General features: G+C 43.1%; 1 protein-coding gene across 2 annotated transcripts in view; it reads left to right on the top strand.

The window, feature by feature from the left end:
* The window catches only part of NUP153 (nucleoporin 153), a 608,884-nt gene that overhangs the window by 141,316 nt on the left and 441,662 nt on the right, over positions 1 to 25,906 (top strand). For both annotated transcript variants that reach the window (XM_085607084.1, XM_085607083.1), the window contains exon 3: positions 5,310 to 5,558. In XM_085607084.1, the coding sequence (XP_085463210.1) occupies positions 5,310 to 5,558 (249 nt within the window). The remainder of the gene's footprint in view (positions 1 to 5,309; positions 5,559 to 25,906) is intronic.

Raw genomic sequence — 25,906 nt, 5'->3', positions numbered from 1 at the left:
AGATGACCTCACAGAAGCACTGCAAAACATTGTATTATATTTTGCAGTGCTAAATAACCTCTGCATTTTTTTTTGCTCTCACGTTGCAGGCTTTGCATGCCCGGAACCAATAAAACTAGTTTAAAAAAATATATGAATCCTTTCCTGAGCCAGTTGAGGGCTTGGTCTCTCTATAACACCCAAATTACATTCTCTCATAGATCACACGCGCTGTGACACGTGCTGCACAAACCCTGCTTTGATTGTGAAGAACCTTGTGAAGTAAAGCGCAAACCTGGCCAGAATGAAACTAACCTGAAAGCTAGAGTAATACAATTAAAATAATGCAGACATTTAGCAGTAGTCTTGAACTGTTAAAGGACATAATGTTAGGAAATAATTTGCAAAATCTGGCTAAAATTATTTGAGAAGCCCTCATTTAGTCCTTTCATTACCCTATATGTCCTATTTTAGCGGTACACAATTGACTGAAGTTATTCACTGTAAAAACCAGGTTGGCGAAATTATGGTTAGCTTTAGTTAGAACACTTGTTTTAAACACTCAAATTCACATGAAATGTTAATGTGCAGTTATATTGTGCATTAAAACATAAAAAAAGACCACAGACTCACAAGTTATGGTTAGCTTCACAGTATTTAACTTGCACAGCAGCGATACAATCCAAAATGTGCATACCAAATGCAATGCTCATGAACTCTTTTTTAATATGACAGATGCAAATGCACATCATATAAATAATCTTACAGATATTACATATTACATTACTTGTAACTCTATGAAAGAGGTTACTGATTGTAGTATTGCTTAGTGGTTTGAATGTGCATTATTTAGTTACTTTATGCTTGTAGGTGTTACTTCTTAGTATGTATTGAGGTCATAAGCCTTCAGCTGTGCACTGCTGGAGGTTGGCTGCATCGCCCAACCCGCCACTGTCCGTTAACCCTCACTGAACATCCGAATTTGGCATTGCAACCCAGACTTGTGGGCCCTCGTTGGCCTTCCTGAGGGTTTTTGAGTATGGTATTGGTCCATGAGCCCTGTAGGGGCCCCACCAGGACCTGCAAATCCATAGGTTTGCAGACGTGGAAAGGGGCCCAGTCTGGATGCACGAGTCCTCCTTTGATTTTGTGGACCTTGTTGCTGATCTGGGATGGAGTCCTCGCTTTGCTCTGAGAACCCTGTAAAAAATTAATTTGTATTTTTGGTTTTAAATTTTGGCTTCGTTGATGTGGTCCCTTTTGAAGCCCCTCCTCTGTGCCAAGTGATCAGTGCATGGTTCGCCTGCCTCCATACAGCTCCATTTATATTCCGACCAACTTCCCCATCCATTACCGTCAGCTGCGACATTATTTAATTCTTGATTACAGCTAGTATTTAGCAGTCTGTGGAGGAAGACCTGTTGGTGATACCAAGCCTTACAGATGGCTTTTTTTTTAGTACATTGATTACTATTGTTTGACTTGTCAGTCGCATTTGCTTCTTATTCAATCCCTTTCCTTCACCTTGTATTAGTCAACCCCCACCAAACCAACTCCTCCCCCAAGCAGTGCTTCTTTATCATTGATTTTGGTCGGATGACATAGAAGTCCACTGCTTACATTCAGGTAACTTTCATTTTCCGGGCTCCATGAGAGTGCATGCATGTTCCTGGATTACTGCTTCCCCATTGATTTCCCCCTGCTCTTTCCTTGCTACCTACCGGTCGCAGCATGTCTTAATTCTCATGCCCCTCCAATACCTAGCCCCACACCATGTTGCTTCCTTTTCCCATACCTAACTTGTCTTTTTCTTCTCCTGCTTTTCCACATTCCGGATTCTAGACTGTTTCTTTTTTTTTTAAATCATTGAAGGTCTCCCTCCCTCCACCCAGCTCCTCAGTTGCTACACATCTGCAAAAAAACATAATCATAAATTGGCCAAGCCAATGCTTGTTCTCAAAGTTGTATAGCCAGCTTTGGTTCCTTGGATCAGAAATGGACAATGGGAAATTCGTCAAATAAGAACTATTCTTATTTTAGTCTTCGGATGGGCCATAGGCTTTCCACAGTCTAATCTTCCTGGTATCTCTAACTTCTTTAAGCTACTCCTAAAGGTTCTAAAAGGATATACACCAGACCAAGCACTGCCTTGAGGAAATTCCTACTTTCATAGCAAGCTTGTTCTAATTCCAGTGAGCTGTTTTTTTCTGTATCCGAGAGCAGAGATTCCTATGGAATTTAAAATAGGACAAGCCACTTTGTGATGTCCCTTCGAATCAGAATGAAAATATGCATACTGAGCCTAAATCGAATGAATTTTTCTTTGGAAAGATTCATGTAGATTCGTAGAACGTTACTTTCTTTTAAAAAGCATTTTCAATTGAAATTGACATAACCATAACTGCAGTTGCTATTGCTTTCGCATATATACATTTATGCAAGTCTGTGAAATGACTTCGCACAGTAACACATTTTATGGGACAAGTGTAATAATCTCAGATTCAAATGTATTACTGCTTTGTGAATATCAAATTAACGTAGTAGAACTCAATAGTCATTACCTTTCTGATCAGGATTCTTTTGGATAGTCACTGCTCACAGTAAGGGCTTGTGCAATGTCTTTGTGATCTTGGGTCTGCTGAAATACCTGTATTTAGGTCCGATCACTTGAAAGAAGAGCAAGGCATAACTTAATATGCAGATGTGCTGAAGTAATCTACCATTTATTACCTTTGTTTTGATAGAGGGACATTGTGACCTACTCGAAGGTTTGCCTATCGTTGGTCAAGACCCGTCCCCATACTCAATAGTGGTAATTAATGGCATATTAGATTATACGTCTGCATTTGTAGTGTAGATAATCTTAAAGCACAAGACTGAATACAGTATTTTGTCTCAACGTAACAGATGGCTAAACAGGGCCATATTACATGTTATCCCATACATATATTTTTGTATTGCATGTCTGGAGTCTGTTAGCTTGAAAGGAGTTTTTTCCCCACAAAGTAAAATGTTTATTATACAGTAAGTGACTTACAATGGTTTGTAGAAAAAAAGGTGGAAAATACATATGTAGTAAAGAATGTTCAACTTAAGAAAAACCTGACTTGTCAAATACATTCTGTCTGTGAACTACAAAAGTAGTTTGTTTTTTTGTCGAGCCTGGGCAGCGCATGTGCGGCTCTGAGAGACATGCTGTTTTGAGGTATGGCATAGATGCTCCGCTCCGTACATTTCCTGCCCATCTTTTCAATGGGCTCCTGTTACTGTCCTTTCGAAATTGTTGCTTTTCATTCGTGAATAGGCTTAGTAGTCCCTCCTTGGTACCGCCTTGTTTGCATTTGTAACCTCCCATAACGACTGGACTTTTTACTACACGGTTTGCTTTATCAAGTCAATAACAAAAAAGGGCCACAGTAGAAGACCTATAAACTCAGTTGAGGCCTGGGTAGATCAATTATAGCAATCAATGTCTCAACAGATAACACTTAAATAGGCAGATTTACAAAGTAAAACATGTAAATTACAGTTGCACCAAAAAAAGCGAGGCAGTCAAGAATTTTATCAAATATATAATGCGGTCTGTATTTAAAAGATTAAATATACATCAATAGTTATATCAGCACTATTTTCAGTGTATGTGGGTGTAATCCAAACAAACATGCACTTACGTGCTCGTGCAAGAAGTGATCGCAAGTGACACGTGGAATGTGAAAAAACTGCGAAAAAAGCAGCGCCGGAGAATTTGAAGAAAGTGGTTACAGAACAGTATATTTGAAGTACAAAAATTAATCCGCTGTTTTAGGCAACCACAAAAGCGCCAAGTGATGCGCTGAATGGTCGATGGCGTATCGACCTGTAATTACTTCAAGTCGTCATCAGGGCTGGGTTACAGATGATTTGGTGAGTGCTGTATAAAGGAATGAGAAAAAGGATAGAATAAGAAATAGATAAACCGGGGTGAGGCCGTAGGTAATTAGGATGAGGTCAAATAAACATTGCGCAGATACCTGTGGTTAGGAAGCAATCCACAAGTGTATGGATGGGTTCCTATGATCAGGATAAGTCTTTCAAAGAGTCAAGGTAGGCCAGCACGTCTAAGAGAGGAGAAAAGGAGTCTGTGAAGGAAGGAGATTTGCCATGGAGGAGAGAAAAGCCTTAATGTAAGGAACCACGTTTTGGAAACCCGTTAAAGTTTCAGTGTTGGTTCAACGTAGTCTGATTTCTGGGCATATCACCTAATTTCCCATTGCCTAAAAAACACACGACAATGCCCTTGTGTAATGTAACTGGTACTCCTGTAAAGCACTCCAGTACTTCTGGTCAAGTTTATGCTATATAAAAACTGCAAAAAAGAAAACGGGACAGGCAGAAGCTAACAAATGAGAAAACATGCCTGTGAGGAAAGTAGGGAGAGAAACAATAGAGCTTTTAACATAAGGGAGACAGCAGCACGGAGTATGGGGCAGTAGGTATTCAGTCAAAAGGGGAGACGCACACATGGCCGAGAGCTGGAAATCACATACAATCTCATGGAATACTTAAACAAAAAGAAAAGTGTTTCCTTAAAGTGGACAGGGGAGGCTTTTATGCCAGTCAATCGGAGAAGGTAAAGAGGCTTTGCTCCAGGTGAGAGACAAAAGCAAGATGGACAAACTAGGATATGAAAATCTAACAAATCATAAGGAAGCCTTGGAGAGTGACAAAGGTAACAAATGGTGAGCAGCGAGCAGGCAGTAAGTGCTTGGTAAGCCAGCAGTGTGTCTTTTGCAATCAGAGAGCTTGGTCTAAAATGAGATTACATGGACTAAGGTAGCTCTCTGGACCAAGGATCTAATTTATTTCTTGAGTCCAGGGCACCTTCATGCTTGAATTTTTTTTCTCCATTTTATTTTCTTGTTAAAGTGCAGTTATGAAGTTTTTGAAAGCATTGAGAGGTTTACTAAGGTTTTCAGGTTTGTAATAAAATGGCAAAAGAAAAATCCTACAGAAGTGGTTTGGAAGGGAAGCAGTTTCAAAAACTCGTTTAGCTGAAGGTTTTTCTGGCAAAACCTTTTTGAATGAGTGATACTCTTTCCAACTCCTTGAATTAGAAACTTTGCCTCCTGTTTAAATTCCGCCTCCCAAATTTCCAAATAGTTTGGCATCATTAAGTTGTAGTATTTTCAATCCGTCATCCCCTATCTGCGTACCTCAACTGGAGATAATATTCTCCATATTGGAAATGCACGGTCTTAAAAGGTGTAACACTTGTTTATTTGATCGAAACCTAACCAAGGATTTATGCTGGCATTCGGGCTTCTTTCAACTGCTACTTTTGTTTGTTTCAGAGCCGTCCACAAGTAGAACAACGCTAAACTTCACAGATGTTTTAACACGACCTTCACTTCACCGTTCGAACCTAAATTTCAGCATGCTGGATTCCCCTGCACTTCACTGCCAGCCTTCCACGTCTTCTGCCTTTCCCATTGGTAGCTCATCATTCTCCTTCGTCAAGGAAATTAAAGACTCTGCATCTCAGCATGACGACGATAACATCTCAACGACCAGTGGGTTTTCCTCTAGGGCATCCGATAAAGGTACAGCAAAATGTTTCACGATAACATTTGTAGTTAGAAAATGCTTGGCATTAGCCTGTGTTGAGTGGCAAAGTAAATTGCATTAAGAAAACGCTGTCGCCTGCTGCAATGTGGCTCCTTTTTTATAGAAGAACCTGTAAGATGTGTACTTATAAAATACTTCCTTTGTCCCAGAAATTAATAGGTGTAGAGGAAGACTCATCATAATGACCAAGTTGATTTAATTTCCTATACTAAGTCAGGCACCTTCAAAAAATGCAAGATTTGCAGCCAGAAAAGTCAGCATCTACTTCAGATTATTGCCTCTTTTCAAAACTGTTTCACCTACTTGATGTAGGTTTCTAGCAAAGTTGGATTTGAACAGTAGTGCTCTGGAACTCCATAATTTGTCATGGTCAGGATTGATCCGTATCACTGTTCTTATTGGTACAATGTCATTTAGAGTTGGTGTTCCTGAAAAGTTCATTTCAGTGTAACCTGGTTATCACTTATGACATTGGATGGGATAACTGTGCACATTAGTCAGATGTTTTCTATCTTTTATCATTGTAATGCAAGTTCTTTCTTTGGCCTATAGATAGACCATGTCCAGGGGTAGTGTAATATTTTGCTCATAATATTATTTCCTAGCATTTCTTGAAGTAATTTGGAGTATTTTACAATCCCTAGCCCCTCTGAATTGTACAAGTCATTAAAACAACCCCAGGAAAGACTAAACGTATATCCCTCTGTAAAGATAACTTAATGTTACTTACAAAGTGTAATATTTTTGTTCTGTGAATTGTAATTACACATGACAGCTTAATCATAGGAGTTGAGTAGAGTGGATATTTAAGTCTGCTGACCAAATGATTTAAACCATCTTGTCTTGTAATTTGATTAATTGCAACATCTGGCCATCATTGGTTAAACTGTTCTATTCAATAAGTTTGGTAAATGTTATCTAAAAACAAAAAAGTGTTGTCAATCTGTGTACGTCATGGACATATTGACCTTCTTTGAAATTCAGTGCCGTCATTTATGGGTGTGACCAATACTTGTAAATCGAAGGCTTTTTATGCATGGGAAGTAAAACAGTAATGTTAATGTAGCTTGCTTATGACTCTCTTCTTCAGCATTTGATGATATCTTTATTCTCAAGTTATTTCTCCTACCTCCAAAGAGGACACCAAATGGTTTTTGTAACATTGAAAAACAAAAATGACTTTCCCTAGGGTAAAAAAAAAAAAAAAACTCCTTCATGCTCGCTCTCCTTGGGACACCTCTTTGTATAGGAGAGCTTCAAAGGTGGTAGTTTCATAAAGCAGTACATTAATTTCGCTTTATCAGTGTTCCTTGCAGGTGTTACTTCTGAATATTGGCATATGTTATGCAGAGGTTTGACGTTTTTTTTTTTACCCTTCTGGTTTGGGGGGGGGGGGGTTAGAGGTTATTCCTCCTTCAGAGCATGTTAAATCCACACAAAGGCCTTTTTTTAGAAACTGTTCAAATATGATCTCGGAAGAGGAAAAATTGCAGACTGATACTTATGCTGCATTTATGTACCATCCTAGCCATCTCATAGACTGGGCATAAAAATTGAACTTGTCACCGAGCAGTAATGGAACCATGGGCTCTTGAGGTACCTGCCCTTTATTTTCTGAAAGGAGCAACACAAACATTTCAATATCTCAGATTAGTATGTTCGAGGCATGTGTGGCTGTAGATGGAGCTGTGCATACTCCTGCCATCTAGTGTTGGGTCTGGATGTGTGCAAGTTGTTTTCTTGGAAGTCTTTAGGGTCACGAGGTAGTGATTCCTCCCTTCAGTGATTTTGTGCATGGGCATAGACTCCTTTGTTAGACTGGTTTCGTTCTGCTGTCTGGTTCGGACGGGTGTTCTGGCTCGGCCCCGTTGCGGTGCTTTTTTTGGTTCGCACAGTATCTGCTCTCCTTTGGTATTGTATTTCATTCCTATTACCCTTGCGTATTGACGTTCGAATATTTAGATAGTCTGGTCCGTCTCGATCACGGCCCCTCCTGGGCCTCGCCCTTTTGCTATTGTCCTCGCTGCCACACCAAATACCCTTGACCGACTTGCATCAGGTCTGTAATTTGTGCCTCTCACTGGAACACAGCGAGGCTGAATGCGACGCCTGTCGCACCGAAAAAACTCTTCACTATTGTCTTGGAGGTCAGCTTGAGATGTCGCGGAGGAGCATGGAAGAAACACCAGACCTTTTCGGTCTCGACATAGTGCGTACATTCACAGCCATCTGCTGCAGATGAAGTCTTCTCCATTGAAGGCAGCTCCAATGCTGACTTGGAGATCAACCTTGAAATGGAAGTCCTCCCACCTACTGAACAGTCTGCAAGTGCGGCACTCCCTCTCCCTAGACACCATCCGAGCAGTCATCAGCTAAAAAGCAGGTAGCTCCTCTGCAACACCAAGCAGAGGCTTGGCCAACTGTGGCCCAAAGACCGGCCATTGTCTTCAGGCCATTGTTGGCACCGAACAACTGCTTTGGATGCCCTGCCCAGCTTGGCGCCAAAGAAGCCTTCCAAGCCAAGTGCTTAGGCTCCGACTATCCTGGCACTTACTTGTCCTTCGGCGTTGAGCCAATCTGTGCCTTAGAGTTCACCCGTCTCTGCACTGAGCGGACCATCGGCACCAATGCCAAAAACTTTCCGATACAAAATCTTCGAAGTTTACGTCCAAGCCTTACTCCGGCTCAACAGTCAAGCCCATCCCTCATGAACTACTGGAACAGCTTGATTCCAGGCAGAAGCAACTCCTGAAACACCCTCATACAGGCCGCATCCTTGCCTGCCCTTCCTCCTATGGTGCTCCACCATCTATACGACTGCTATCAATTCAGAAAGCCTTGAACACTCCAGTCAGTTTCAGTGAAAATAAACATGAAGGCAGAAAAGGCCACCAGCCCTTTACCACTTGTATCTTCACCACCTGTTCTCCACCTTTGTCCTCGCCCTTCCCACTTCTTTCGCTAGGGGATCCACTTGACTTTACAGGGATCTTCACATTCTGATACAGGTGGGAGTGGGGGAGGGAGGACACATTTGATATCCTTCCACAGGATGACCCATGGGTCAATCAGCCTACCTGCCTTTTTCGCACAACCAGACTGTTGATGAGTGGACTCTCAAAACATTTGATGTCAGTCCTCCTATACTACATTGATAAAACAAAAAAGTTCAGGAAACTGCGCTGCTTTTTGTTGTTTTCTCCCAACCCTGTAAAGGAAAGGCTATATCCAAATTGGGCTTTGCCAGATGCGTGGTTAGATGTATGCTAAATCTTAAAGGACTTTACTTACTCCTAGTGAGCACTCTATTGCCTTCCTAGGAAGCATCCCAATAGCTGGCATATGAAAAGCAGCTTCCCGGTCTACACCTCACATTTTCACTAAACACTACTGTGTGGATGTTCTAGCATGCCAACAAGCTAATGTTCACCAGTTTGTGCTATGTACACTTTTCCAAACAACTGCAACACTTACAGGTTAGCCACTGCTTCTGAGGAGGACTGCTTTATACTCTATGCACAGCATGTGCATCTACAGCCTCACATGCCTCGAACCGAAAATGTTACCCTGCAAATTTCGGTTTGTGCAATGTAGTGCTGTTGATTCCCCTCCACCAACCCTCCTCCTAGACACCTGTGGCTGTTGCAGTATCTCTTAAAATATCCCCTTTTTCCACTTATGCATGCACATCTCTTACCTATCACTTAGTTTCACACTCCATCCTCCCCTTACCGTGTGGGAAAGCAATCTAACAATGGAGTCTATGCCGATGCGCATTATCACTAAAAGGAGAATTCCCTCTGCCTCATGACTCAAAAGACTTCTTCGAAGAAAAACTACTTTCTGGACCCAACACTAGAAGGCAGGAGTATGGACTGCATGTTAACCTACAGCACTACTTGCCACGAACAGATGACAGAAGTCCTCATACTTGGATCCACCCCTTCAGCATGGGTCAACACCTGGTGGCCGGCTGCCCTCCGAAGCCCACCTACCCCCTCAGACCACGCCAAGAACCTCTGCATCGTACTAAATTCATCACTCACCATGAACCGACAGATCAGTGCCGTTACATCCAGCTGGTTCAACACCCTCCGCATACTTCGCAAGACCTTCACTTGGATCCCCCTGAGTCAAGGAAGACAGTCACCCACGCACTCAACACCAGCAGTTTGGACTATGGAAACACACTCTACAATTCCCTGATTGATTAATTGATATGGTAAGTAACATTTTCCTTCTTTGTAATCTACCATCCCTTAATGCAAGAGTTGAATCACAACTGGATCAGCAGGAGAGGTGCGAACTATTCAGAGGATAGTTATCCACTGCTTTGTATAAAAGGAGATGTGGCCAGTGTAATGGTAGCCCTTAAACCTTTCCTTAAGCATTGAAAATCCTAAAGTCCCTCTATCACCGCTCAGATCATTGTCACTTTTCCGTTTCTGCTTCATACTCTTCTTTGTCATGCACTGCCTGGAAATTGAAGACCATTTATTTAGGTATATTTCTAAGGCAGAAAACAAACCTAGTCAGTGAGTGGATTTTATACTTTGAAGTGGTATGGGCAGAATCAACTTTGGATAGCATAAGTGGTTAATTTTGTTGATTTTGGAGCTGGAAAATTTGAACAGCAGTGCTCCTGTGTGTTGGCAGGTGGCACTGTTTGACTTTATGTTGACTTTGTTCCGCCCCAGAAATGATGGAGCATGAAATAAGCTCCACCCCAGCGTGTAAATTTAATTTCTTTCGGTCTGCAACTTCATACATGGATCCGGTGCTCACTCCCAACTCGTCAGTTGAGGGTTTTTTTTGCAATTTCTATCTACTGTGCAAGGCAACGATGTTCTCTCCAAAACTGAATGGTTGAAGTGTTGTAAGAGCTGTGAGACAGTCACCTCCCCATGAGGTGTGCCTCGTGCTCCAAGTCTTGTGAGGAGTTTGCCCTTCTGAATCTGAAGTAGATTCACGAACGCAAAGCACAACTGTGCATTGCAAAATACTGAACAAAGTCACTGAAGTCCTGATCCTGCTTTAATTAGAGGATGCCGACCCGTTCCAAAACTCTGGCCCATTTCTACAACAAGTTTTTATCACTGGGCAAGTCTTACAGTAAGTCTAAATCAAAGAAATGCAAGGCGGGCAAGCTGGATTTTTTTTGGGGGACACATCATGATACACCAGATGGTTTGATTGCTTAAGCTTTCACCAGTCATTCCCTACGACTCCTCCAGGCAAATTCAAGATGCTCACACTGATTAATGTTGTGTCTATCCTGAATCCAAGTAACTAGTTTGATATGCCCACCCTACAGTCCCACAGATGCTATTTGTGGTTCAAGGTGGGCCAGGAGCATTTTCAGTTTACTGTGCTCCCTTTTAGTCTCATCAGTGCTTCTTAGATGTTCACGAAAGCGGTTGCGGTGGTCACCTCACTCCTTCAGAGGTCTCAGATTTCCCCGAACGACGACTCGCTGCAGTAGGTGTGATCTCCAGTCTGTGGTAGTTGTAGACTTCCTCCAGATGTTTCTGACATCACTTACGTTCCTTGTTAATATGTCGAAGTCCGCTCTGACATGTTTGCAGAAGCTCTCCTACATTGGAACAGTCAGTCCTGGATACTCTGCAGTTTCCAGCCTTCCCCTCACTCTATTACAAGTCTAGGACATTCAGGCCATGATCCTCATGGCATGCAGCTTGTCGACTATGCCAAGTGGTCATGCAGGCTTCCCTTCTTCCTGCCCCACCCAGTGCTGGTGGTGATGACAAATGTCAGTTTGGGCGGTCATCTGGGCGAGGTGGAGGCAAGAGGACTCTAGACCCATCTCAATATCAACCTATTGTAGTTGCGGGACATTCTCCTGACGCTGAAAACCTTCCTATTGTTTATCAAGGGGAGACTGGTTCAGGTTCTCACAGCAACACCACTGCCATGTTGTACTTCAACAAGCAGGGCGTGTCCTGTGCCAGGTGGCACTTTATCTCTCGAGCTGGCTGGAGCATCCAGGAATTTCTCTGGTTTGAGCCATCTGTCAGGATCTTTGAACACCATGGCGGACCAACAAGCCTGACGGCGCCTGGTGGATCTCAAGTGGCAGTTACACCCCGAGGTGGCACAGGCCACATTCCAGAAATGGGGAGGAACCATGCATGATCTTTTTGCTATCTTGTAACGCTCAATGGCCAGCATTTTGGGCGCTGGATTTTCCAAGAAGGCTGTCTGTTGGAGACCCATTTCAGATAGTGAAGCATGCTACTCCTGTACGCTTTTACATCGCTGCCTCTCCTGCCCGGAGTTCTTCTTCCGGCTTGGACAAAGAGCGTTTGATACCCCAAACTCCTAGGCATGAGCATCTGTCCTTTGTTCAGGCTACTGCTTCAAGAGGACCTGTTGTCGCAGCAGAAAGGTAGCTTCCACTACCCGAACCTACACAATTTGCACTTCCATGCATGGAGAGTGAACGGCAGCAGCTGACTGCATTTGATCTTCCTCATAAAGTTGTGGATGTCACAATATTGATCTTATTACAGACCAACCTGTTGGATGTAGTTCTGTTTGTTTAGGCTCTGGCCCAGCAAAATCTTGCATTGGGCACTGTGATTGGTGATATGTTGGCCCTTTTGACATTTTATATGTTTACTGGACCAACCGTCGTTACCCAGATCACTTATGACAAAGTTTCTAAAAGGTTTGACTTTTGTTTTCTCTCAAACTCTTTGTGATGCCACAGTGTGATCTTAATTTGATCCTCACTTTCCTCCTGTGCACGCCATTCGAACAAATACTCAGCTGTCCACTATGCCTTCTGAAGCTGGAGACTTTTCTTGTTCGCAGTAACTTTGACTTGCCACGTAAGTGAACTTCAAGCAGTCTCTGTATAACCGCGTTACACTACTCTTTTCCAGAATAAAGTGATGTTGAGGACCAAGGCGGTCTTTTTACCAAAAGTTGTGACACGTTTTCATTGAGGGCAATCCATCACTCTCCTTGCATTTTTTGCTCCACCTCACCCCCTCAAAAGCGAAGGAGACTCAATTACTCAGATCAATAGATCTTAACATTTTGACTTCTGTGGACCCCCTATTAATCATTACTGGAATCTGGGACCCGACAATCATTATTTTAAATCATAATTTTGACCAGGGGACACCACTCAGTCATTACTGCAAGCCAGGAACCATTTTTGATGCTAACCAAACGGAAAATTCCCCCACAGAAACAAGCATTCAATAAAAAAAATACACTTTATTAAATATTTTATTTAATTCACAAACAAATATTGTAAAAAATCTAAATTTAAATGGGAAAGCTGAAGCTTTTCTAAATTCATTGAGAGCACTCATCGTCCAGACTGTAGTCTGATTAATGCACTTGCACTGCTGCCATTAATCAATCTGAGGATACGAACTTAATTTTTAGCCTCCAATTTCAAATTCCTTCACATCTACACATGTGAAGATTTTGCTTCTGTCTCTCTGTCTCTCTGTCTCTCTGTCTCTCTGTCTCTCTGTCTCTCTGTCTCTCTGTCTCTCTGTCTCTCTGTCTCTCTGTCTCTCTGTCTCTCTGTCTCTCTGTCTCTCTGTCTCTCTGTCTCTCTGTCTCTCTGTCTCTCTGTCTCTCTGTCTCTCTGTCTCTCTGTCTCTCTGTCTCTCTGTCTCTCTGTCTCTCTGTCTCTCTGTCTCTCTGTCTCTCTGTCTCTCTGTCTCTCTGTCTCTCTGTCTCTCTGTCTCTCTGTCTCTCTGTCTCTCTGTCTCTCTGTCTCTCTGTCTCTCTGTCTCTCTGTCTCTCTGTCTCTCTGTCTCTCTGTCTCTCTGTCTCTCTGTCTCTCTGTCTCTCTGTCTCTCTGTCTCTCTGTCTCTCTGTCTCTCTGTCTCTCTGTCTCTCTGTCTCTCTGTCTGTCTCTCTGTCTCTCTGTCTCTCTGTCTCTCTGTCTCTCTGTCTCTCTGTCTCTCTGTCTCTCTGTCTGTCTCTCTGTCTCTCTGTCTGTCTCTCTGTCTTCATTTTCTAAGTATTTATGTACTCCTGAGTAGATTTTGTAGTCTCTGAGGGATTCCCGGGCCACGGGTTAAGAACCACTAGCCTAGATCCCAAAAGAACCTCAAGTTTTTACATCGATAACACAAAAGACTATCAGGTGGGCAATCTTTTTGTGGAGTTCTGAGGCAAAGAATGGAAGAAAAGCTCTGTCATGGTGGATAGTTCTCAGCATTAAGATCTGTTACTCATTGGCCAAGAAGCAGCCAGCAGAGGGACTGCGGGAACATTCCACCAGAGGCAAGGCTGCTACCAGTGTGCAGGAACCTGGATTGCCTGTCCTGGATATAGATCAGGTTGCGACATAGGCGTCAGTGCACAGGTTCACTAAACACTACTGCCTTTAAAGTCATGTCTGACTGGATGGCCATTTCGCATGTTAAGTCCTGCAGGAGTTTTAAGTGTGGAATGTTCTAAAGCCTCTCCACCTTGTGAAGATACTGCTTTGGTATCTGTTCTAAAGGTGAGGAATCTGTAGTTAGAAGCATCCATCAGAAGAACAAGCTATTTGCCTATGGTAATACTCTTTCTGATGAATTGTCTTATCTAACCACAGTCTTCACTGCCCTTACCACTCACTTTTCTGCAAAATGGTGTCTTTTTTCCATCTAACAAGGTCCCAAATTAGAGCTCTGCTCATTGGTACCTCTGCTTATTGTTGTACGCATTGATGATCCGGGCAGAGTTAAAGAAACGAACATCACCACTCTGGGGTGGAGCTTAAATCCAGCTCCATCATGTCTTCCGGGGCGGAATGAAGTCCGCTCTGAGCTGCACAGAGCCACCTGTCGAAGTATAAGCTATGCTGTGAAATGTCACAAAATGAGATTGTGCTTTTTGTATTGGATTTCACTTGGCTGCTTGTAGTATGGCTGATCTGCATCCATGTACTGCTTCCAAGGTGCATCTTGTGGTCCTTTTTAGGTCTCGCTGGTCTGGCAAGACTTTTTGTTAGGGCTCAAAGTGCTACCATGGCCATCCTAGAGCTACAGTGCATGTGCGTGGGCACGCGCGCCGCGCTTGATCGCGATCACTAACTTTCGCGGCCGCGATGATGTTCTCCGTGAGCCAATGCTTTTTTTTTACTGTTTATTACTTCTATGTAGTAATGGTGGCACCCCTGCTTTAGCTTAAACATCTTAGGCTAAAGTCGGGTGCTGAGATTGCTTCAAAAGTAAAGAAATGGACAATTCTTTACTTTTGAAGCAATCTCGGCACCCGACTTTAGCTTAAAATGTTTAAGCTAAAGCACGGATGCCGCCATTACTACAGAGCAGTAATAAACAGAAACCAGCATTGGCAAAGCCAATAGGTCTCGCTTTTGGGACCTTATAAGTATTTAGTTATGCAACTGTTGCATAGCTAAACACTTATAAGGTCCCAAAAGCGAGACCTATTGGCTATGCCAATGCTTGTTCTATATTTGCCTTCAAACTCTTTATCTTTCCTCCGCTCCGCTGTGTTACATACATTATACCTCTCACCCTCTCCTATTCCCTACATGCCCTTTTAGGTTTCGTTCCTGCTGTCCTGTTTTATCTAGCTACTCATGACCTTCTCCTTTCACCCTTGCCCACCTTCCTTCCTTTCTCCCCCGTTACCACCTTTATTAGTGCCATACATTTTCATAATCCTTCTTCCTGCTCCTTCAAAGCAGAGGAGTATGAAACAATCCTGCAATCTTGGGGTGAAACGATCATACTCCTTCCTCACTGTACTCTGACATCTTAAGCTTCCATTGAGTGAAATGTTGAACTTCAGGCACATACTCGGGGCAAGTACCAAATTGATTCACCTTAAGTTCATGCACCTTTTCCTGCCACTGCCAAACTTCGAGGTGCACCCACTCACAATGTGCAGTGGTACAAGGAAGAAAACCCAACTTGGTGTATTCCTCTTCACCAAATGTAACTATGTTCTGGATAACCCTAATTTTGGTGGCTTTGAAACCTGCAGGTAAAGCCAGGAAGATTTTGCGTGAGCGGCATTCTTGTCTAGTTAATTACTTCAGAATGTTTACAGAATGTGGATTTCTGGGATCCCTGACCAGTGTTGGTAGTTTAATACCAGGCTGTTTTGCAGTCTGAAACTACGCATTTCAGAACTGCTGTTGGCCTGCTCACTTAACGGAATGCTTTTTCAGTGTTAAATGAAAAAAATCAGCATTGGCTCCTTTTAATACAAATAATTTGTGTGTACATATTGTACGTAAATTATTCAAGAATTGCTTGTATGAAAAATAATTTGTTTGGATCCATCCATATGGTGAGCATAGTCTCAGATCTACTTGACAAGATCTTAAGTAAATTTACATTGTTTTTTTTTTACTGTGTATGTGTGTATATGTATATATAAATCTGTGTGTGTGTATATATATATATATATATATATATCTACTGGCGGTCGCCAGTAGATAGTTATAGTTAGGACCCTGTTTCCATAGGAAATCCGCAACATTCTATTTGGAATAACTTTGGCGCTGGTCGACGAATCCTCGCGAAATTTTCAAAATAGGTGGGGCGCTACGCTCCGCCCCTACCCTGAAAGTCTCGGGGGGGATTCGTCAAGCGGGGGCTGAGATAAAAGGGGGGTCCCAAAACGCATTTTTCCCATGCATTTTTCCATAGGACCTTTAGACACAGCTACAGCCCGAACGGCTGAACAGAGTTACTTGAAATTTGGCAGAGAGGTAGTCCTCAGGTCAAGGAAGTGCCTTTTGTAGGTCTGGTGTAAATCTGTTCAGTAGTTCCTGAGAAAATAGCATTTAAATCAATATATATATCTGAGCCAGCTTACGGTGCGCTTACCGTGCGCTTACGGTAAGCTTACCGTACGCGTACGGTGCTGAGCGCGATTCTGATTGGCTGTTAGATCTTAGTAAACATTCGAATCGTTCGAAACCAGGAAGCGGCGGCCGCCATTTTCTCTCTCGCACTCTGAGGGGGGGAGGAAAAACAAAGGCAAAAAACATGTAAAGGGACTGTTTAGACAGCTCCTAACCACCTAGCCTTGATTAATGTGTCCCCACCGATCCTCCAACGCCAAATTCATTTTTATTTTTTTACGAAAAATCGCCGATTACGCTTACCGTACGCGTACGGTTAAAAAAAAAAAAAATTATCCACACTCTCCCCACCCCGTGTGCAAATGGTGCTCAAGGCGCACCATTTGTGCATGGCATGTTTGTACCGTGAAAATTTAAAAGCTTACCTTTCACAATGAAGCGCATAATATGTCCTCCATGTGCGCACGGTGCGCGAAGCGCATCGTGCGTACATGGCCCATCCACGGCACTAACTGCGTAAAGTGGGCGCGCGGTGCGCACCGCGTGCTCACTGTGCGCGCACGGTGCGCGAAGCGCACCGTGCGCGCACGGAACGAACTGCGTTAAGTGGGCGCGCACGCCACGAATGGCGTAAAGTAACTTAGCATTTAAAAAACCTTGCAAATTCACTGAAAAAACCATAGGTTTCACACATGTTATAGTTAGCTGGACATTTTACTGATAAAAAACCAATGAAATTCCCCCGTTATAGTTAGTGCAGGCAACTATAACTCACGCGACCGCAATCCTCTGCTGATGACATATGTGTCTTTATGAAAAAAAAATATTTGTAATATATGTATAGCTAAAATTTAATGGAAGAAGACATGGGCAAATAATTGTCTAAATACAGTATTAGCATCAGCAGAGGATTGCGGTCGCGTGAGTTATAGTTGCCTGCACTAACTATAACGGGGGAATTTCATTGGTTTTTTTATCAGTAAAATGTCCAGCTAACTATAACATGTGTGAAACCTATGGTTTTTTCACTGAATTTGCAAGGTTTTTTAAATGCTAATTCCTAACTATAACGTGTGTGAAACCTATGGTTTTTTCAGTGAATATATATATATATATATATATATATATATATATATATATATACACACACATTATACACATATACACCAGTTAAAAAAAATGCAAATTTACTTAAGATCTTGTCCAGTAGACCTGAGACTAATCTCTCCATATGGATAGAACCAGACGTTACGCCAGCCTTAGCATAGAGAGGTCTTGCCACTGAGCCACCCCAAAGCCACATGCTTCTTCCCCATATTAGCTACAGAACAGAGAAACCGCTTTCTTAGTGAGAGATATGTCTCGACCACAGCAGCAACACCTCAGGAGCCGAAGCAAGTTTACTGCCTTTGCATTGATATTAACCGTGGATATTGGGTAGTTGGATGAGCTTAGCTTTGCACCCTGGGCTTGTTTTGGTATCTGTTATATAGACCTTTTCTGTTTAAATGTGTTAAAGTTTACAGTCTGCCCACAAACCAGATTGTTAGAGACTCTGGTACTGGGGCTCTGTTTTTATTTATTTAATGGCTGGACTAAATTCCTCGTCATGTTGGGGCTGTTCAGCTTGTCCTTTGTATTGTGAATAAGGCTGATTTTGTTTCTCCTCTATCCGTATGGAAGGAATTCTGTTAACTTTGTTTTCTCCTCTATAATCTGTTCTCCACCATTGTTAAAAAAAAGAAATCTGCGATTAATTGTAAGTCCTTGTGTAATCTTGTGGCTAAGATTTTAACTGCTTTATTGTGCTTTTCATGGCATTACTCGTCTTCAGGAGGCTACTTTAGGCCGTAGCCATTTTAATTGTTTTTCCCGTTTAGATTGTGGTCTGTCTTGAGTATCCACGTATTCTTTGTCTTGACCCTGAAGTCTAGTATCTCACTTTCTCTTAAAGTACTGCTTAGTCCGGTGTAATATAAATGCAATATGCTTTCTTTGTATGGAATGCCTTAAAGGCACCCTTCTGCAGTATATACACCTCCTTTGTTGCTGAAAAAAACATGGCCCTTTTTGCATGGTTATGCTTTTCGTGTTACATTAGTGTATAAATTCTTCTCTGATACACTTGTGTATAAATGCTTCTCCGATTTCTCCCTAGATTCTATCAATCTTGGGACCCTTTAAGACTGTTGGCCAGAGTGGCAGGTGTAGGCACATGATACAGCCCTGGTCTCCAATGCCTGTAGGGCTTCATCAGAAGCTTAACAGACCTGATACCAGCAGTGCTGTGAGGCCAAGCCATATGACCTCACCATACGCTGGGCACACATCACGACATGCAGTGATAGCAGCAAGTGACATCCATGGCTTATACAGTTAATGCAATGTAAACAAATAAGGACCCCCTGAAGACCAAAATAGTAATAATAGGGTAGGTGGAAAACATTAATATATAAACAAACTCCCTAGGCAACTGTCGACACGGTAGGTAGGTAGATAGCGAAGTAGATATGTGTTAACACACTAAGGACTTAAATTACATTTTATATCTTTTATTATAAACTTCTTATCTTATTCTATAAAAGTATCTTGATGAACAAGCAGTAAATAATTTATAGTATAGCATCAAATGACAAGACCACACTCCATATCCTTTCACTCTAGCTTACAACATGACATCTATAGACAGTGATATAGAATTTAAATATTTACATGATTAGAGCTGCATCTTTTAAATGCAAGCTAATATCACCTGATCACTAAGACAGTGATACTTGGCTTTAGCATGTTGATGAATCTTCGTCTACTTGCGTTTTGGCATCAGGTGCCCTAATCAGGAAAGCCACAATAGGAACTGTAGGATACCTTGACACTATTTATGTAAGACACTAGAGTACGCTTTGGAAGTGCTACAAACTGGGCTATGTCCAGCAATAAATGTCCAAAATAAACTGACAAATATAGGAGATTAAAATCTTAAAAAGAGCTTCTGGGGTCCAGTAACAGGTTGCCCAAAATGCAATATAACATAGGATACGCTCCAGTGTTTTGGAATTCCCCGGTCACTCCTGAATCGTTTCAGCGAGAATGAAAATGAAGAGGTGCCCGTGATATCCCAGACTGAAGGCGAATGCTAGAGCACATCTCAAGATTTAAACGAGAACCATCTGAAGGTTAATCTGCATATCATCCGTCCGTGACACGCTCGTAATCCTTTAAATTGATGAGGTGGGTGATTCTGTGGAAAAGCGCAGCAGTTACTTCAGGAAGAAGTGTCCCAGCGCCTGTGGAAGATCCCATCAAGAATGGGGAATTACGCTCACTAGCAGAAAAAAAGCATCCCCAAATGCCCCTTTCAAACATGTTCATTTTCTTGCTTCAAATCAGACGCCAGAGGTTTTTTAGGTCTCGCCTAGCGAACGCAGCGCATGCGTTGCTTCGCCTTGGCGAGACTATTGTCGGTTTGGTGCGCGAAGGGAGACAAAACATGCGCACGGCGTCTCCTCTCTAGCGATGTAAGCTTTCACAAGTTCCCACCTTGATTTAGGTTTCAGTTTCATACAAGGCAGACACATACATTTCAGCGCTTCAGCATATCAAGAACTTTGTGCCGCATGGTATTTACTTTGTTTTTTTCCCACTTTTGTTGCCTCAACACACAACAGTATTGTTAATGCCTCACCGTGCTTATTATCTGCCCTGCACTCTATCCTGCCACTTATCCTCAGGTTTTTAACTTGCTGTGCGAACCAGGTCAGCAGAGCTGCTCTAGAGGTAGAGAACTAGGTCAGCAGAGCTGCTGTAGAGCCATAGAACCAGGTCAGCAGAGTCGTTGTAGAGCCAGAGAACCAGGTCAGCATAGCTGCTTTAAAGCCAGAGAACCAGGTCAGCAGAGCTGCTCTAGAGCCAGAGAACCAGGTCAGCAAAGCCGTTTTAGAGCCAGAGAACCAGGTCGGCAGAGCCGCTTTAGTGCCAGAAAACCAGGTCAGAAGAGCCGCCAGAGAGCCAGGTCAGCCGAGCTACTGTAGTGCCAGAAAAACCAGGTCAACCGAGCTGCTTTAGAGGCAAAGAACCAGGTCAGCCGAGCTGCTTTAGAGGCAGAGAACCACGTCAGCCGAGCTGCTTTAGAGGCAGAGAACCACGTCAGCCGAGCTGCTTTAGAGGCAGAGAACCAGGTCAGCCGAGCTGCTCTAGAGCCAGAGAACCAGGTCAGCCGCGCTGCTCTAGAGCCAGAGAACCAGGTCAGCCGCGCTGCTCTAGAGCCAGAGAACCAGGTCAGCCGCGCTGCTCTAGAGCCAGAGAACCAGGTCAGCCGCGCTGCTCTAGAGCCAGAGAACCAGGTCAGCCGCGCTGCTCTAGAGCCAGAGAACCAGGTCAGCCGCGCCGCTTTAGTGCCAGAGAACCAGGTCGGCAGAGCCGCTTTAGTGCCAGAGAACCAGGTCGGCAGAGCCGCTTTAGTGCCAGAGAACCAGGTCGGCAGAGCCGCTTTAGTGCCAGAGAACCAGGTCGGCAGAGCCGCTTTAGTGCCAGAGAACCAGGTCGGCAGAGCCGCTTTAGTGGCAGAGAACCAGGTCAGCCGAGCCGCTTTAGAGGCAGAGAACCAGGTCGGCCGAGCCGCTTTAGAGGCAGAGAACCAGGTCGGCCGAGCTGCTTTAGAGGCAGAGAACCAGGTCGGCCGAGCTGCTTTAGAGGCAGAGAAACAGGACATTGGGGCTTATTTACAAGCCCCTTGCGCTGCCGCTGTCACTTTTTCCCCACACAAAAGTGAAGCACTGGCAGTGCAAGGGAATTGTAAATAAGCCCCATTGTTTCCATTTGAATGCAATAAAACAGTTACGTAACCTGCACACCACGGAAAAGGTGAAATAAAGTACCAGTTTCTAAAGTTATTGCTCTTTCCACAGTTACTGGTAACTCAAGTCTCCTGCCTGAGGTCTACTATATTTATTGTAATTTAAAACTTCAGGTATCAAAATGCAAAGTTGTATGAGCTATTAGACTTACACTGGCTGAACAACTGCCTCCAACCATAGGACTGTTACGAGTGTCTGCAAATCTAAGATTGTATTTTGGGAAGTAGATGATGCACCTCATGCAACATAAAACAAGCATTTGCAATGCAATAGGGCTGGCATTATTAAAAGTTTGTGCTATTGGCGTTGCAAATAATAATGTTAGTTTTTGTTAAAATATATTACAGTAGTAGCATAAGTAATGAAATAAAATCCACGTAGACCACCAGTACCGCCACCAGTACCACCACCACCGCCACTACCACCACCGCTACAACCACCACAAGTACCATACCCACCACTACAATTATTACTATTACTACTCTGTGGTGATAGTAATAATAATAGTGGTAGTTATGGTACTGGTAGAAAATTACTTTTATAAATTACAATACCTGTTAATTTTTCAAAAGGCATTGCCATTTACAATACCAATAGTTCTAAAATTCGCAGTTGCGAGACCTATTGCATTGTAAATGCTTGTCTTTGTTCTCCTGTGGCTCGTCAGCCTGTTCCCTACTCCCAGTTAAAGACTGCTTCCATGTTGCAGTGCTTTGAGAATTTCTTTTGTTAATTAGGCTTTAGACTAGAACCTCCTTTTAGTAAATCAAATGAAAATTCACTGCCAGTTCTCCAGTTTCTCCCCTCAACATGGCAATTTCCACCCCGAAAATCGTGTTTAAGTAGGAGTTTATAAATCCTAAACGGATTCTGTTCAGACGTACATACAGAAATATTGTAATGGACCTCAGCTACACCTGCATATAATTAAGTACCGGTTTGTGTGCAGGCATGTTCTTAGGATATGAATAAAAGATGGGAATTGTTATAGTGAATTGAGAATTTCGTAATAAATCATATTTGATAAGGGGGAAGGTTTGAAAAACCTTTTCATCAGTTTGTGTGACCATATTTGCAGACTGTATTGCATTGGTTGCCATTTATTTAGCAGTATCAGCAGTTAAGGGTGCATAGCATGGATTTGGAATTTCTATAGCCTGACGCCCCGGACATATTGTTTGGGGTCAAGAAAAACAAGTTTTCCTGTTTATTTTGTCCTTGGGATAAGTAGGTCGAAACCCCTACAGCACAAGCCCTTTGGCTGCCAGTTTACAGTGCCACATTATGCATCCGGGAAAGGCATTGCTGCAGTTAAGGTAATATTTGTGTTAATGCCTTTCCAACTTGTATTTATGGTTCATTAATGCAAAGCCTTTATTAGTAGGGTGAGTGCTCTAAGTAAATGTTGTAAGCTCAGACTCCATTACTGACAGTGGTTTCAGTATAAAAATGTGTACATGTTTACACACGTCAATATTTGGCAATATGAGGCTATGTATAATGCTCACTGAATGCTCTCTGATTAGATGCAAATATTTGTAGAAGCTTGAAAGCAAGACTGGTGATTCTTTGCTTTTAAAATAAAATCTTCAAAAAAAGCAAAAACATTTTGCTAAACTACTGTAAAGTTTTAGGTATAGTTTCTTTGCACCATCATTTAATAAAATGTGGTGTTTGCTAGTATTTCCCAAAAATATTCATAATGGGAAATCAGTGTATCCAGTTTTTAATAAGATAATGGAAAACAAAAATAAACAAGCAGTGGTAATGCCAGTTGGTCTGAACTTATTGGTCAGCCTTTTGGTTTTGTCAATGCACGACTTGTTTTGGCATGGTTTTTGTAAAACCTTATTGGTGTGGGAGCTGCCGGGCACTCACCATTATAACAAACACTGGCAAAAGCAAAAATAGTTTGTCTCAAAAAGCACACATTGCCACAGTAGTTCCTCGCACTGAACAAATCTGTGTGTCGATATGCTCCGTGTCAAAGAACAGAATGCTGTCACTCACAAGGAAGCTAACTGATGGATAGAGGGACTCAGAATTTTAATAAACACAAAAGGTCATGGTTAACACCATGGTTAATTAGTGCCCAGTTATTAAATAAAGTCTCAAAAGTGCACCCATGTCCTTGCATTAAGTGCAACTATACGGCTTTCGTGAATTCACATGACTTCACAGAAGTAGGCCAAGACATAGTGCTCCTAGAAAATATTTGAGAACTGCATTTAAAAATGAGTAAATATGCAGGTGTAGATTTGCTTATGCGACAGTGAGTGTTTGCAAGTTTACTTTTCTTCCAACCACTTTTTCCCCCCAACCCTAGAAGAGGTTTTATTTGCCATTGTCAGGAGTAAATTTCTAACCTTTCTCGGTATGGGAAAAGATTAGAGAGGAGTTGGTGAAAACCTAATAACTTGCATGCTTTAAGGGTTTGCACAGAGTCAAAAAGGCAGTCCAACCCTCAAACTGTTGATTGGCATTACCTTCAGCCCCAGTATGTAGAACTGCAGGAACGTGGCAACATAAGGGAATTGCTAGTATTCAAACACTACTATGGAAGGAGCCCTGGCCAAATCAGAGCGGCTGTTTCAGAGCTCTTATATAAGGAGATTGCTGCCATAATTTGTCACCGCATTACATGGCACAAAAAGGACAAGTGGATTTTACTACTGGACAAGTAGATTTATGAAGCAACCTGCCCCATGGACAAGTAGATATTTTATTAAATTCCACATCCCTGTTGTGGCAGGGGAGCTTCAAAGGCCTTTTCGTCTTTAAAAAGCAACCCCCAGCCTCTCCTGCTATCAGGAGCATCCCCCCATTCTTGTCTCGCCCCCTTTTCGGCGGGAAGACAGGTAGGGAAAAAGTGGAACAGCCCAGAAGGTGTGCCTACCTCTGCCAACCCCACCCCTCAGGTGGGGGAGGCGGGGTGAAGCCCACTCTTCAGTTTGCGCTATCTTGCAGATGGCAGGCACTCTACAATCTGGATAGGGATGGTGCCCATCCCCCCCACGTGGGGTGAGCCCCATAAGGGTGTAGTCACCCTAAGGACAATAGCCCATGGGCTACTACCTCTAGGTCAGTTAAACACCCCCTAAACACAGTATTTAGTGGGCAGCCCTGAACCCAGAAGCCAGATTCGACATGACGAGAAGGCCTGAAGAGCGGTGCTGCAGAAGAGGACAACTGCTTTGACCCCAGCCCTACCAGCCGGTCTCATGCTCTGGAGCCCTCGCAAGCTGAAACCGGCATGTCCCTAAGCCAGCAGCTTCATGGAACCCCAGGGACCCGAACTTTGATCTCATTTGTCTAACAGCAACTCAAGCCAGCACACTAGATCCAGCCCGATCCTCGAGTCCTCACCACTCTGCACCTGACGGCACGAGTCAGTGACCCAACACCCCAGAGAGGCCCCCCTATATCCCCCCCCCTCACCACCCCCTGGCGATCCTGGCCTGTGATCCAGCGTTGGATGGGCTCCTCCAACCTTCTCCTCGACGCCTGCATTCTTATCCTGAAGAGTTCTCCCGACTGGAACTGGTGAGAACAATCCAGCACGAAAAGACACCCCTGCACCCGCAGCTCCTGAGTCATGAGGTGCCCGACTGACAGTGTCCTGGTGTCCAGCAACTCTTCAATTTCAAACTCTAGTCGTTAGGTCCCTTCGTCCAGTCTTCTGGCTCTAGCCTGTAGTCCTTTTCTCCGACTGGTATCCTCCATAAGAAATCATTGGGCACCTGACACCACCTGAGCACCCTGCACCCGGCTGCCCCCGCGCTGCTGTGGACTTGATACTAACTAGGGACCCCCATTGCCCTCACCTGAACCCCAGGAACTTGCCTCCCAAGACTGAGTGGTTTGCCCGTGATCAGCCCCAACCGAGGTGCCCCCCTAGCCCCATTGGCTAACATTGGCACCCTGTACCTGGCCACCCTAGTGCCGCTGGTAGTGCCCCTTGAGTACCAACCTGGACTTTGAAGAACCCCAAAACTCCAATCCTAAAACAGGTTACTTACCCTTAAACTTAAGTTTTTCCCCGTAGGATTGTATGGTGGGTCTTCTCTGAAAAATCTTCAGTGTGTAACTGTCTTGTACTGCAACAAAATTAACTTGGTGCCTTCAAACGTCTTAACCTGTTTACTGATGTCCTGCGTTGCTTAGACTTATTAGTTTTTCATGCCAAACTAGAAAAGTAACTACAAAGTAATCTACCAGTAATTTCAAGTACTTTAGGTGTACACAACCCATCTCCTCTACTCCAAAGTGACTTTTATGGTTCTACAAAACCAAAATACTCTGTATCTTGCAAATTACATTGTATGAAAAGTAAAACTTAACTGCTACTGAGTAAATCTTTGTTCAAGAAATAAAATAAACAAAGTAGCAACTTTTTATACAAAGAATTGGTCTGGATTCAGTCTTTGAATGTGACATCATTTCTTGCCTGAGTGTGTACAACAAATGCTCAACACTACACTCTGATAAGCGTGATGGCTCAGCAACACTACCACACGAGAGAAAGGTATTATCTACTGTATCCTTTGCTATACTTCTGGGGATCCACTGGAATCTGTGCACACTATACCTTCCTTTGTATTGTATATACAGAGCCAGCTTCCTGCAGAAGCATACACGTATCTCTTGTTAG

The sequence above is a fragment of the Triturus cristatus genome, chromosome 5_2, assembly GCF_964204655.1.
Source record: "Triturus cristatus chromosome 5_2, aTriCri1.1, whole genome shotgun sequence".
Classification (NCBI taxonomy): Eukaryota; Metazoa; Chordata; class Amphibia; order Caudata; family Salamandridae; genus Triturus; species Triturus cristatus.
This window is presented reverse-complemented; position numbering and strand designations above follow the sequence as displayed.